Below are 15454 nucleotides of genomic sequence, written 5' to 3' on the forward strand. Positions count from 1 at the left end.
GCCTCTGATTTATACCATAAACTGAAATTTCATATACAGTATGTATTGATTAAGATTTAATTCAAAAAAGATGAATTTAGGTTAAAAAAAGAACAACTTCCATTCATTTGATGTTCATATGACCCGGCCCATTTATTGCTTCTTAAAATGTGGTTTAAACATATTATAAGCTTTTCTCAGAGATACTAGTATAATGAATTCACGTACCCATCACCAGCTTCTCCAATTATCAATATTCAGCCTCTTCCATTTACAACCCACCCATTTTTGAGACGTAATTAAAGTAGATGCTACACGTATAAAATATTTAAAACGTCCCTTTCTATTTTTGGTATTTTCAGTTTCTTTCATGTCATTGTCTCCTGAACCCACTTCAATAAAGCTGGTTTTTGTAGTCACTAATAACATCAATTTTTAAAATAAATTTTATCTTACTTAACCAGTTAGCATTGAATACAATCAATGACACTAGTCTATTTTCCCCTTAGTTTACTGGACAGTGCTTTCTCCTGGCTTCCCTCCTCCCCCACCAGCTATCCTTCTTACCTTATACATTGAATGTTTATCTCTTTATAACTTGTACATGTTATCAGCATCAGGAAAATATGAAAAATAAGTTCACAAATAACTGGCAAGATTGGAACACAGGCTTTCCTGAAAGAATATGACTAACATTTGCAATTTCCTTCTCCCCTCTCCCCATGTCCTTCCCTCTTGTCTGGTGTTCACAGTTATGTGCATTTTTATGTCCAGTTATAAAAAGTTGAGGAGGATTCGCAGGTCACAAAAATTCATAGACGCTTAGACACAAGAGAAGGAGTTTATTACCTTAAATCTTCAGAAGTAGAGAAGATGGCTAAATTTCCTTTCCGCTACAGCGACACTGTGACAGAATTACCCAGAAATACCTGCTCTGAATGTTTGCCACTGTGGAAATGACGTGTTTTAGGTGTGGGGATGGTAGTTGAAGGTGAGCGAGACGCAGTAACAGTTATTTTATAATGTAAGTCTTCAGTACCTGGCCTGTCCCTATGGGTACTGGGTCTCGGCCTCCTCTCTGAATTCCTCTCCTTCCTCTGCTGTAGCGCTCCCAGGACTCCCTTCCAGCCCCGCAGGGCATGAGGCCCGGCCCCATCCCAGGGCCTATGCGTTCTGCCGTAACCTCTTGGGGTCCTCCGCAGAAATTCGTGATACGGTCTAGACCTGTGTCCCCACCCAAATCTCCTATTCAATTATAATCCCCAGTGTTGGAGGTGGGATCTGGTGGGAGGTGATTGGATCATGGGGTGGAGCCTTCATGAATGATTTCACAGAATCCCTTTGGTGCTATTCTTATGTTACAGCTCTCATGAGATCTGGTTGTTTAAATGTGCGTGCCATCCCCCTGACTGTCCTCCTGCTCCAGCCACCAAAGACCTGCCTGTTTCTCCTTTGCTTTCCATCACAATTCAGAGTTTCCTGAGGCCACCTCAGAAGCAGAAGCCGCTGTGCTTCCTGTACAGCCTGCAGACCCGTAAGCCAATCAATCAAACCTCTTTCCTGGCTGGGCGCGGTGGCTCACGCCTGTAATCCCAGCACTTGGGGAGGCCGAGGTGGGTGGATCACGAGGTCAGGAGTTCGAGACCAGGCTCACCAACATGATGAAACCCCGTCTCTACTAAAAATACAAATATTAGCTGGGTGTGGTGGTGTGTACCTGTAATCCCAGCTACTCGGGAGGCTGGGGCAGAAGAATCGCTTGAACCCCAGAAGTGGAGGTTGCAGTGAGCCAAGATCGCACCATTGCATTCCACCCTGGGCAACAGAGACTCCTTCTCCCCAAAAAAAAAAAAAAAAAAAAAAAAAAAACACCCCTTTTAAGTTACCAGTCTCTGCCAGGTGTGGTGGTTCACGCGTGTAATCTCAGCACTTTTGGAGGCCAAAGCAGGTGGATCACCTGAGGTCAGGAGTTTGAGACCAGCCTGACCAACATGGAGAAACCCTGTCTCTACTAAAAATACAAAACTTAGCCAGGCATGGTGGTGAGCGCCTGTTATCCCAACTTCTCAGGACACTGAAGCACAAGAATTGCTTGAGGCCGGGAGGCGGAGGTTGCAGTGAGTAGACATCGCGCCACTGCAGTCCAGCCTGGGCAACAAAGCAAGACTGTCTCAAAAGAAAAGAAAAATTAGCAGTCTCAGAGATTCTTCATAGCAATGCAAGAACAGACAAATACAATTCAGCTGACCTCTTTGAACTCTGCTGGGAACTTTCCTCAGAGCCCACCCTGGGAGCATTTCTGGTCAAGTACATTGTCAAGAGCTGTGTACCTGTAGCCTTCATCGCTTCTTTCAAGGTCCAGCTAAACAACCCCTCAAGCAGCAGAACTCCACCCCTGAGCATCAGTGTCCTCACCCAAAAGGCAGGGTAACAGGAGTCCCTCATAGACTACTGTGAGTTAATGTACTTAAGGAACTCAGGACCGTCCCTGGCCCTCTAGAATCTCTGTCCATCTGCCCCGCCTGCCACCCCAGGCCTCTCCTGCCTCTTCATCAACCAGTCCTGCCCTGGTCAGGCAGCCTGCCTCATACTGCTCAGTAACCCCAACCCTAGCTCTTCTCAGCATCTCAGTCATTACCTCTTACACACCAATCCTCCCAGCCCCGCATCAAGGGCACAAGGACAGAGATGTGAACGGTTTGGTTCGTGACCGCATCCCCAGCACATCATCCTAGCAAGCATTCAAATATGCATCCTACAGGCTGGGCTCGATGGCTCACACCTGCAATCCCAGCACTTCAGGAGGCCCAGGCAGATGGATCACTTGAGCCCAGGGGTTCGAGACTAGCCTGGGCAATATGGTGAAACCCCATCTCTACCAAAAATACAAAAATTAGCCAGCCTCATAACCCAGTCTCAAAATAAATAAATAGAGATTAAGATTTGCTTCCAAAAAGATGAGTTTAGGTTTAAAAAAAAAAAGACAACTTGTATTCATTTGATGTTCATATGCCCCAGGCACATTTATTACTTCTTATTTAAAAATTTATATAAAAATGTAAACATATTGTGAGCTTTTTTTCAGAGGCATTAATATAATGAATTCATGTACCCATCACAAACTTCAAAAATTATCGATATTCAGCCTCTTCCATATACCCCACCCATTTTTAATAAAAACTTTTAAAAATAAAAAAATCAGAAGGAAAAATTAACTTAAAAAATTCATCCTACAGATTTCAAACAAGTCCACTCTAAATGCAAACCTAATTTTCCAAACAACGTTAACTGCTGCTGTTTAGCGAATGTATGTCTGGATCGAGACCCTGCTCAGGCCATCCCAGAAGCCCTCCCCAAGTCTGAGCTGGGGTTGCATATTTACGGCAACCTAAGTAGGAGATGACGTTTCAGGAGAGCAGTGGTTCTCACCTGGTGCACCTGTGTGTCCAGGGGGCTCTGGACAATTGCTGGAGCTCTTTTTGGTTGTCATCACTCAGGGAGGTGCTGCCGGCAGCTCATGAGAAAGGCCAAGAACGCTGCTTGACATCTTACAACGTCAATGATTTTGACATCTTACCATGTGCACGGGGGCCCAGGGCAGGCCCCACAACAAAGAACCCTCCAGCCTGGTGTCCATCGTGTCGCGTTTGGACAAACGGCCAATGAACTAAGCTCGTTCTGAAGTCATTCACCACCAAGAGAAACAGCGTCCACTCACCCCAGCATCTGCAGGGCGCAGTCCGGGTGGCTCAAAGCCCCACACAGCAACACCACCCCCTCAGGGTCCAAGGTAATCCAGTCAAGGTTCAGGCTCCTCAGCGTTTTGCTGGTGACCAGTGCCGCGGCGAGGTCTTCGCAGCAGGCGTGGGTGATCCGACATGTTTGCAGCCTGCAAAGAAGGGAAACCAGAGAAACTGCCTTGGCTTTGGGCAGGCTGGAAGGCAGCTGCTGTTGCTGTTTTAAGACAGCTTCACCAGGCTGGAGTGCAATGGCGCGACCTCGGCTCACCGCAACCTCCACCTCCAGGGTTCGAGTGATTCTCCTGCCTCAGACTCCCAAGTAGCTGGGACTACAGGCGCACACCACCACACCAGGTTAATTTTTGTATTTTTAGTAGAGACAGGGTTTCACCATGTTGGCCAGGCTGATCTCAAACTCCTGGCCTCAGGTAATCTGCCTGCCTCAGCCTCCCAAAGTGCTGGGATTACAGGCATGAGCCACTGCACCCAGCCAGGCACACCATTGTTACTTGTCGGTGACATACCTCCAGGCAGGGGACTTTACAGTCTAAAAGAGCGGTTCTCAGCCAGGGCGATTGTGCTCCTGGGGGACATGTTTCTAGTGACATTTATCCCAACTGAAGGGTGCTGCTGGCAACTTGAGGATCGTGGCCAGGGCCACAGCTCACATCCTGTGATGCACAGGATGGCCCCCAAGGCAGGTAACTCTCCAGTCCCAAACAGCAAGAGTACCAAGACTGAACAAACCTGGGACAGCATTTCACGCATCAGATCGTCCCAGACAGACTCGCTTTTAAACCTGCCCCCTTCCATTCTATCAACCCTCTAGCTTTTCCTATTCTAGAAATAGGTAAATTTTCCTACGATGATGGTCAGTAGATACTCACCCAAGACACTCTAATTTACAGCTAGGATGCTTCAAAGCTTCACATAACTGTCTGACACCAGCATCTCCTATTTCATTATGCCCAAGTTTCAGGATCTTCAGTTTTTCATTGCAGAGGAGAACATCAGCAATGTCCTTACAGGAATCGGAAGTAAGGAAACAAGCCATCAACCTGTGGGGGGAAAATATACACACACACACACACACACACACACACATATGTATACACACACACACTTAGGAGGTCAATCATAATGGACTAGCTAATTTTCATTTATTCTTATGAAGCAAGAAATACCCATGTATTTCTGAGATGTTGAAGAGGGTGGGGAGGGGAGAGAGAAGAACAAGGGAGAAAAGGGGAGATGGGAGGGGAAAGAAGGGGGCATAAGGGGGAAAAGGGGATGGTAGTGGGGCGCAGGAGGGGAAGAGGATGGAAGAGGTAAGGGAGGAGGGGGGAGAACAGAAGAGGGGAAAGAGGAAGAGGAAGGGGGAGAGGAGAAGAGGAAGGAGGAGGGGGAGAACAGAAGAGGGGAGAGGGGAAGAGGAAGGGGGAGAACAGAAGAAGAGGGGAGAGGGGAAGAGGAAGGGGGAGAACAGAAGAAGAGGGGAGAGGGGAAGAGGAAGGGGGAGAACAGAAGAAGAGGGGAGAGGGGAAGAGGAGGGGGGAGAACAAAAAGAGGGGAGAGGGGAAGAGGAGGGGGGAGAACAGAAGGGGAGAGGGGAAGAGGAAGGGGGAGGGGGGAAGAGGAGGGGGCAGAACAGAAGAAGAGGGGAGAGGGGAAGAGGAAGGGGGAGAGGGGAAGAGGAAGGGGGAGAGGGGAAGAGGAGGGGGAAGAGGAGGGGGAGAACAGAAGAAGAGGGGAGCGGGGAAGAGGAAGGAGGAGAGGGGAAGAGGAGGGAAGAGGAAGGGAAGAAGAGGAAGGGACAGGGAAGGAAGAGGGAGGAGGGAAGAAGCCACCCAGAATTGTCTTCAGTTCTTAGCAGAAGGAATGAATGATTCTCATGCTCCAACTGTCATTTATCAAGAGTGCATGAAGAGCCAGGCATTGATCATAATCCTTCAAGCATGTGATTCCTACTGGCCACCTCAGTTCTTTGAGGAGACTGTAGCTATCCTCACATTAGCTGGGGAGAGGGGAGTCGCCTGCACAAGCTCGCCTGGTCAGGGGCACTCAGGACTCCATCCAGGCCTTTCTAGGGCCAGAGCCAACCCCTGAGTCCTGTGCTGCATCCTTACAACCCCTTTCCAGGAACGCTCCCAGAACCAGGTGGGGTAAATATAGTGAAGACACCGTTCTCCTGTCTCAGTCTATGTGGGCTGTTGTAACAAACCATAGACTGAAACGGGTCCCTTAGAGATGACAGAAATATACTACTTACAGTTCTGGAGCTGGGAAGTCCAAGATCAAGATGTCAACAAACTCTGAATGTGAGGGCCACGTTCTGCTTAGCAGGTGGCAGGTTTTTTTTTTTTAAAGACGGAGTTTCACCATATTGGTCAGGCTGGTCTTGAACTCCTGACTTCAGGTGATCCACTCGCCTTGGCCTCCAAAGTGCTTGAATTACAGGCGTGAGCCACTACGCCTGGCCAAAGGTGGTATTTTCTTACTGTGTCCACAGATGGTGGAGGGGCAAAGTCTCTGGGCCCTCTTTCATTTTTTAAAACTCTGTGACCCAAGCTGGAGTGCAGTGGCACGATCTCAGCTCATTGCAACCTCTGCCTCCCGGGTTCAAGCAATTCTTCTGCCTCAGCCTCCCGAGTAGCTACAGGCACGTAGCTACTCGGGACTACAACTAGTTTGTAGCTACAGGTATGGGACTACAGGCGCACACGACTACGCCCAACAATTTATTTTTTTTAGTAGACACGGGGTTCCACCATGTTGGCCAGGATGGTCTCCATCTCCTGACCTTGGGACCGCCCACCTGGGCCTCCGAAAGTGCTGGGATTACAGGCATGAGCCACCGCGCCGGGCCTGGGGCCTCTTTTATAGGAGTGGGACGCTCCACCCTTATGACCTAACGACCTCCCAAAGGCCCCACCTCCTAGTACCATCAGCTTGGGGGTGAGGATCCAACATCCGAGTTTTGGAAAGACATACCCCTTCAGATGCTAGCATATCCCTTTCCTGTTTCTTTCCCAGAGTGCCAACATCCAGAAAAGAAACCCTGACAGTGAAGCGAATCACGGCCGGTCCTACCACAGCTCCCGTATGCTACAGTCTGGGTGCTTCAGCGCTTCGCACAGCAACGCCACCGCACTGTCTTCCAGATGATTGGACCCCAGATCGAGGAGGGACAGGGATTTACTGCGCGCAAGGCCTTGGGAGATGGCCTCACAGGAGACACAGGTGAGACAGGAGTACATCAACCTGCAAAGAAACACAGCGTCGACCAGCCCACGGAGGCTTCCCGCAGCGACAGTAACACGCGCGCTCTGCCACGGGCAAAACCTTTCCAGGTATTCCTTCAATTCTGCTGTCACTCAAGAAAACAAGGAGCAGGGCTCAGGGGCTCACGCCTGTAATCCTAGCACTTTGGGAGGCCCAGGTGGGCGAATCACAAGGTCAGGAGATTGAGACCATCCTGGCCAACATGTTAAAACCCCGTCTCTACTAAAAATACAAAAATTAGCTGGCACGTGGTAGTGGATACCTATAATCCCAGCTACTCAGGAGGCTGATGCAGAATTGCTTGACCCCAGGAGGTGGAGGTTGCAGTGAGCCGAGATCACGCCACCGCACTCCAGCCTGGGCAACAAGAACGAAACTCCCATTTCAAAAAAAAAATAAAATAAGGAGCTGGGCGCAGTGGCTCATGCCTGTAATCCCAGCCCTTTGGGAGGCCGAGGCGGGTTTCCTTTTATAGTCTAACCAATCATCTCAGTAAGTTGATTCTAGCCCTGTCTTATTCCACATGGATGCATGAGTGTGTGACCCACATGTACACAGATGCCCTTGTGTGCACAGCATGCGAACAGAGCTGGCACTTCTCACTCTATGGACTTGAGTGTTGTGTGTCCCAGTTTTGTTTTGTTTTTATTTTTTTTGTGTGTCCCTAGTTCTAAGGCACTGAAGCAGCTTGTCTCACCGAACACCAGGTGTCTAGCGTGGCCTCACTGGGAAAATAGAGATGCTCTACAGTGACCCTTACCACGCACCACCCACCGAGGAGGCAGGTCACTTTACGCAGCAGCAGCAGGTAGGAGGACACGCTGGAGGAGCCCCGTAATAACCCTAAACATGCAAAGCCCCATACCAGAAAGGAATCTAATGATTTCCTCTTTCTTAAGTATTTATTCTCCCAGGCTGGGCACGGTGGCTCACGCCTGTAATCCCAGCACTTTGGGAGGCCGAGGCAGGTGCATCACCTGAGGTCAGGAGTGTGAGACCAGCCTGACCAACGTGGAGAAACACCATCGCTACTAAAAATACACAAATTAGCTGGGCATGGTGGTGGGTGCCTATAATCCCAGCTACTTGGGAGGCTGAGGCAGGAGAATCGCTTGAACCCAGGAGGCAGAGGTTGCAGTGAGCTGAGATTGCACCATTGCACTCCAGCCTGGGTAACAAGAGCAAAACTCCATCTAAAAAGAAAAAGTATTTATTCTCCCCTACCCCAGCATCCAGGATACCCACAGGGACATCATCCCGCTTCGTGACCACCAGGATTTACTGAGCTCCAAATGAGATGGGAGACATATGGGGGCTAGTCCTGCACCTCCTGAATTCAATCTCATGGCGCCTCTATGGTTTCTTATTAGCTCCATTTTATTTATTTATTGTGAGACGGAGTCTTGCTCTTTCACCCGGGTTAGAGTGCAGTAGTGTGATGTTGGCTCACAGCAACCTCCACCTTCCGAGTTCAAGTGACTGTCCTGCCTCAGCCTCCCACGTGGTTGGGATTATAGGTACCCACCACCACACCCACTTAATTTTTGTAATTTTAGTGGAGAGGAGGTTTTGCCATGTTGGCCAGGCTGGTCTCAAACTCCTGACTTCAGGTGATCCACCTACCTCAGCCTCCCAAAATACCAGGATGACAGGTGTGAGCCACCACGCCCAGCCAGCTCCATTTTACTGATGAGCAACTGAGGCACAGAAAGGGAACTCACATCTACCTATGGATTCCACATTCTGCCATGCCCCTCAGTGAGCACTGGATTGCTTTGCTAACAGGCGGACCCAAGTGCAGACTTCAGAAGTCTCCCCCTCAACCTGCTTCCCACAGCCCCACTTACATCAGCTTCTCGAGGGCACAGTTCGGGTGCTTCAGGGCTTCACACAGAAACGCCACGCCTTCATCCCTCAAGGGGTTTTCTACCAAGGACAGAAGTTTCAGCTTGCTGTTGCAGGCCAGAACAGAGGCGATGTCTTCACAAGCTTCATGGGAGAGGTCACACTTTCCCAGTCTACACACGAGACACACACCATGAGATGGGACCAGAGCTTTCAATGACTCGTGCAAGATTGGCCATGGACCACACGACACCTCTGATCCCAGTCTTGCACCTGCCGATCCATTATCTACATTACAGACTTTTTTTTTTGAGACGGAGTCTCACTCTGTTGCCCAGAGACTGAAGTGCAGTGGCACAATCTCAGCTCACTGCAACCTCCGCCTCCTGGGTTCAAGCAATTCTCCTGTCTCAGCCTCCCGAGTAGCTGGGATCACAGGCGTGCGCCGCCACACCCACCTAATTTTTTTTATTTTTTATTTTTAGTAAAGACGGGGTTTCACCATGTTAGCCAGGCTGGTCTCAAACTCCTGACTTCAAGAGATCTGCGCACCTCAGCCTCCCAAAGTGCTGGGATTACAGGCACCAGCCACCACACCCGGCCCACAGCTGCCTTCAGATCTCTCTTCTCCATCCTACTCAAAGGGCAATGCATATTGCAAGTTTTATGCATGGATTGTTTGCTCTCCATTATGATAATTTTTAGAAAGTTCCTCAGTCTTTTCGTTAACTTGTTATTACTTATTGCATGCCTGTATCAAATTATCTTATGTACCCCATAGAAAGCTCCTCATTCTTCAAGCCTCATTTTTTTTTTTTTTTTTTTTTTAAGACGGGGTTTCACCATGTTGGTCAGGCTGGTCTTGAACTCCCGACCTCAGGTGATCCGCCCGCCTTGGCCTCCGAAGTGCTTGGATTACAGGCGTGAGCCACCACACCTGGCCTCTTCAAGCCACTTGATTGAAAGTATGATGGCGATCTCTCATCCTAGACCAAGCGGAAATTAGAGATCAGATGGAGCAGAAGCAATATTTAAAGCGTCCTCAGAAGCCTGTGCAAACATTCATCCACGAATGTAGGAAGCTCAGTTAATTTTTAAGCAGTTTAAATACGAAGAAATACCAAAACCACACAAAATTAGGGGGAAAAAAAAATCTTAAAATTAGCCAGAGACACGTTGCCTACCCTGGGATGAAATACTGATGGCTACACTTACCAAGAGCATAGAAGCCAGAATGGAATGGAATTAAATCGTTAACATATAAAAGAACTTCGGGAGGCTGGGGCAGGCAGATCACAAGGTCAGGAGATCGAGACCATCCTGGTTATCACAGTGAAACCCTGTCTCTACTAAAAATACAAAACAAAAATTAGCCGAGCGTGTTGGCATGTGCCTGTAGTCCCAGGTACTCGGGAGGCTGGGCAGGAGAATCACTTAAACCCGGGAGGCAGAGGTTGCAGTGAGCTGAGATGGTGCCACTGTACTCCAGCCTGGGTGACAGAGCAAGACTCATCTTTTAAAAAAAAAAAAAAAAAAAAAGGAACAAAAGACACCATTGAAAACCTACAATTCTCTGATGTGTAGGGGAAAAGAAATCTTCAAAATTAAAATCAAAACAGGCATTTGTGGCTCATAAATACACCATGGTCATCTGCTTTATAAAGGTAACTACTGTTGGTTGTTCACTTAAGAAAAAGTCATCTTTCAACAGCATTCTGTGTTCATATGTGAAAATTGTTTTCTTAAACCTGACTTTATACTGCATAGAAACATTAATTCAAAGTAGATTATAGCCCCAATTTCGCATGGTAAAATAAGACTTAGAGAAAAATGCATAGGAAGTTATCTATGACTTTGGGCCTGGAAACAATTTTTTTCTTTTGAGACTGAGTCTTACCCTGTCACTAAGGTTGGAGTGCAATGACATGATGACAGCTCCCTGCAGCAACCTTGGACTTTTGGGCTCAAGAGATCCTCCTATGTCAGCCTACCGAGTAGCTGAGACTACAGGTATGCACCACCATACCTACTGAATTTCTTTTTTAGAGATGGGGGTCTCACTCTGTTGCCCAGGCTGCTCTGCAGTTCCTGGCCTCAAGTGATCCTCCTGCCTCAGCCTCCCAAAGTGCTGGGATCACAGGCATAAGCCTCTAAGCCTGGCAACAATCCCCTAAACACACGCAAAAGACAGTTGAACATGAAAAGATCAATTTAGTTTTGATAAGGAATCTCTCTTAATTCAGAGATATTAAGCATGTGAAAAAGCAAACCACATAGAAGATATCCGCAATGCATATATATCTGACATAGGATTCATTCCCCACTATAGAGAGAACACCCGTCAATCAGTTAGAGAAGGAGGTATCCGCAATGCATATATATCTGACCTAGGATTCATTCCCCACTATAGAGAGAACACCCGTCAATCAGTTAGAGAAGGAGGTATCCACAATGCATATATATCTGACCTAGGATTCATTCCCCAGTATAGAGAGAACACCCGTCAATCAGTTAGAGAAGGAGGTATCCACAATGCATATATATCTGACCTAGGATTCATTCCCCAGTATAGAGAGAACACCCGTCAATCAGTTAGAGAAGGAGGTATCCACAATGCATATATATCTGACCTAGGATTCATTCCCCACTATAGAGAGAACACCCGTCAATCAGTTAGAGAAGGAGGTATCCGCAATGCATCTATATCTGACCTAGGATTCATTCCCCACTATAGAGAGAACACCCGTCAATCAGTTAGAGAAGGAGGTATCCGCAATGCATCTATATCTGACCTAGGATTCATTCCCCACTATAGAGAGAACACCCGTCAATCAGTTAGAGAAGGAGGTATCCGCAATGCATCTATATCTGACCTAGGATTCATTCCCCACTATAGAGAGAACACCCGTCAATCAATTAGAAAAGGACAACCCAATAAAACAATGGGCTACACCAGCACATCAGACAGACATATCACAACAGGAAGCCCAGCAAGTCAAAAACATGAAAAGGCGCTCAAATTCTTAGTCATCAGAGAAATGCAAATTAAATCCACTCAGACATTATGCACTAAGCAGAATGGATCTGAAAAGATCAACACCGTCAAACGTTGGTGAGAAGGTGAGACAAGTGGAACATGTTCATTTCATGGGAGTATAATCCGGGGAAGCCTCTGGTTAAAAGATACAGATTAAGTCTAGTTTCACTGCAAGTTTTATAAAAGGTTATTTTTTTAAAAGCAGCTTTGGGCTGGGCGCAGTGGTTCACACCTGTAATCCCGGCACTTTGGGAGGCCGACTCTGGTGGATCACCTGAGATGAGGAGTTTGAGACCAGCCTGGCCAACATGGAGAAATCCTGTCTCTACTAAAAATACAAAAAATTAGCCAGGAATGGTGGTGCATGCCTGTAATTCCAGCTACTCGGGAGACTAAGGCAGGAGAATCACTTGAATCTGGGAGGCAGAGGTTATGGTGAGCTGAAATGGAGCCACTGCACTCCAGCCTGGGCAACAAGAATGAAACTATCTTTAAAAAAATTTTTTAATTTAATTTAAAAATTAAAAAAAAATTAAAACAGCTTTGTACATTTCATTAGTAAAATTGCCTAGTTGTAAGAATGCACTGGTGTTATGTAAGGTGTTACCTTTGGTGGAAGCTGGGTGATGACTGGTACGTGGGACTTTACTGATTTCCTGTGAGTATAATAATCTTTCAATAAAAAGTAAACGATGACAAAATAAAATGGTTGATGTGGAAAAACAGGTGTTTGTCATAAAGGTTTCCAGACACACACGAATTAAGGTGGTGGTGTCCATAAAAATGTTTGTCCGGGGCCTCTGCATACTATTGGGTGGTTTTTTTCCTAGTACAAGATCCCCTGCATTAGATTTAAGCAAATATCTCATTCTGTTTTAGCCAAGCTGACCCCTCCCATAACCAGAAGAAAAGCATCACTCTAATCTATCCTAGGGCACTTCACAGACTAGTGCTGCTGACATTTGCACTAGATAATCCTTCACTGTTGGGGAGCTGTCCTGTACATTACTGGGTGTTTAGCAGCAACCTCGGTGATATGGTTTGACTGTGTCCCCACCCAAATCTCACCCTGTAGCTCCTGTAATTCCCACGTGTTATGGGAGGGACCCAGTGGGAGATAATTCAATCATGGGGGCAGGTCTTTCCCAGGCTGTTCTCGTGATAGTTAATAAGTCTCACAAGACCTGATGATTTTATAAAGGAAAGTTTCCCTGCACACGCTCTTTTCTCGTTTGCCACCATGTGAGATGTGCCTTTCACCTTCCACCATGATTGTGACACCTCCCCAGCCATATGGAACTACTGTAAGTCCAATAAATCCCTTCCTTTCGTAAATTGCCCAATCTCAGTTGTCTTTCCAGCAGCACCCCCCAACTCAGCTGTGATCACTGAATGTGTCTCAACACTGACTGTAAGGCCGGCTGCCTCACCAGGAGTTAAATGGACACACTTACCTCTCCGCATGCCGGCCTCTCCATGCTGACACACTTATCTCTCTCGATGCAGGCTCCACACACCCACTACTGCATTCCTCACTCGACCCCTTCGAAATTTAAAAAGCCCGCTGGAGATTTGTCCAACGGCAGCTTAACACTGACCTCCCCAGCCGGTCAGCCCACCAGTAGTCCCGCCTGGCAACCAATGGCAGCTCACCCCATCAGCACCTTGACTTCCCCTCACCAATGAAACTCTCTGCTCTTTGTTTCCCTAGTAATCAATCAAACCCCCTCACCAATGAAACTCGCCAATGAAACTGTCTGCTCTTTGTTTCCCTAATAATCAATCAACCCTCCTCACCAATAAAACTGTCTGCTCTTTGTTTCCCTAAAAAACAATCAATTACCTCCACTCCCTATAAAACCCCACACCCTGAGAAGCCCAGTGCGACTTCTCTGGCCCCTTCCCGGACCACAGAACCTCGCCCGGGAGCTGAATAAATTGGATTCTCATTTTCTCACACTGGCCTCAGTTTCCTCATTTTAACTCGGCAATATACCTTACACTGACATCCCCTAAGAGACAAAACTCCCCCCATTGACAACTACTTAGCTAGAGAACCTGATTTGAAGACCTCCCACCACCACCACCACACTGAAGTAAATGAAGAATAGTCTGCCCCAAAAGGCAGCATTTCTACCTACATTATGGTCCCCAGTCCTTATGTTAATATATAATGGATGAGACCCTGTACAAATAATGTAATTATGAAACAGAGCAAAATACTATGGAATTTTGAAAGTTTCTCCTGAGAAAAGAAAGTTAGAGTAGAAGTTGAAAAAAAAAAAAAGTTGTCATGCATTGTTCACAGTAGCAAAGACTTGGAACCAACCCAAATGCCCATCAATGACAGACTGGATAAAGAAAATGTAGCACATATACACCATGGAATATTATGCAGCCATAAAAAAGGATGAGTTCATGTCCCTTGCAGGGACATGGATAAAGCTGGAAACCATCAGTCTCAGCAAACTGACACAGGAACAGAAAACCAAACACCACATGTTCTCATAAGTGGGTGTTGAACAATGAGAACACACGGACACAGGGAGGGGAACATCACACACCAGGGCCTGTCGGGGCATGTGGGACTAGAGGAGGGAGAGCAGGGGGACGAGGGATAGGGGAGGGATAAAATTAGGAGAAATACCTAATGTAGATGACGGGGGGATGGATGCAGCAAACCACTATGGCACATGTATACCTATGTAACAAACCTGCACATTCTGCACATGTACCCCAGAACTTAAAGTATGATTTAAAAAAAAAAAAAGCTGCCACAATATGGATACAACTTGAATGAGGAATGATATCCACAGCAGTTCTACAAACAACCTTTATGCACAGAACCTGCCTCTTTCTCCCGATGAGTCTGGATTCATAAAATTAACAGAGTATATGTGAATCTGTCAATTACATTTTGATGGTTACTGCAGCAAAAAGACAGTGAACTGGGAGAGAGAAGACCGTATTCTCTTGGTGGGTTTCATGAGCTGACTTTGTTTATTGCTGCCTCAATGACTTCCCTTTGTTCTCTTCTGAAAGATACATAGGCTCTCCTAAAAATCACCCAATTAAGACAGGGGCAGCCCAGAAAATTTTCAAGAGAAAGACGTTACTTTGGGCAAGTCACATTTCCCTTGGCTTTAATGCTGTCAACTGCCAAATTAGACAATCACACTTGTGATCATTAACATGCTTCACTTCTAAGTGTCTATAAATATCTTTAGGGAAAAAAATGGTGTTTTATCCTGGTTTGTTGACAGCAGAACCGCAAAGTATCAAGTGAGGTGTCTGTGAGATGAGGCTGGGTGCAGCGGCTCATGTGGAGTACTGTAATCCCAGTACTTTAGGAGGTCAGGGCAGGCAGATCACTTGACACCAGGAGTTCGAGATCAGCCTGGGCAATAGGGTGAAACCCCATCTCTACAGAAAATATAAAAATTAGCTGTGTGTGGTAGTGTGCACCTGTAATCCTAGCTACTCAGGAGGCTGAGGTGGAAGGATCGCTTGAGCCCAGGAGGCTGAGGTTGCAGTGAGCCAAGATCGCGTCACTGCACTCCAGTAGGGGCAA

At 47.0% G+C, this 15454-nt stretch overlaps 1 protein-coding gene and 1 long non-coding RNA gene across 4 annotated transcripts in view; one reads left to right on the forward strand and one right to left on the reverse strand.

The window, feature by feature from the left end:
- The window catches only part of LOC135276695 (uncharacterized), a 35149-nt gene extending 23332 nt beyond the window's left edge, over positions 1–11817 (forward strand). Inside the window, exons 1-4 of one of the 3 annotated variants that reach the window (XR_010344201.1) lie at positions 1264–1513; positions 6753–7069; positions 7670–7809; positions 9332–11817. This is a non-coding gene — a long non-coding RNA (uncharacterized LOC135276695). Of the gene's footprint in view, positions 1–1263; positions 1514–6752; positions 7070–7669; positions 7810–9331 lie in introns of those variants that run through there. The other 2 variants (XR_010344203.1, XR_010344202.1) reach the window with 2 other exon arrangements.
- Positions 1–15454, reverse strand: part of NLRP9 (NLR family pyrin domain containing 9) — a 31102-nt gene that overhangs the window by 676 nt on the left and 14972 nt on the right. The window contains exons 5-8 of the mRNA XM_064380780.1: positions 8849–9019; positions 6810–6980; positions 4607–4777; positions 3698–3868 (exon numbers count right to left, since the gene is read on the reverse strand). Of these exons, the coding sequence (XP_064236850.1) occupies positions 3698–3868; positions 4607–4777; positions 6810–6980; positions 8849–9019 (684 nt within the window). The remainder of the gene's footprint in view (positions 1–3697; positions 3869–4606; positions 4778–6809; positions 6981–8848; positions 9020–15454) is intronic.

Source organism: Aotus nancymaae, unplaced genomic scaffold, assembly GCF_030222135.1.
Source record: "Aotus nancymaae isolate 86718 unplaced genomic scaffold, 86718_ANA_hifiasm-v0.15.2.pri h1tg000028l, whole genome shotgun sequence".
NCBI lineage: Eukaryota > Metazoa > Chordata > Mammalia > Primates > Aotidae > Aotus > Aotus nancymaae.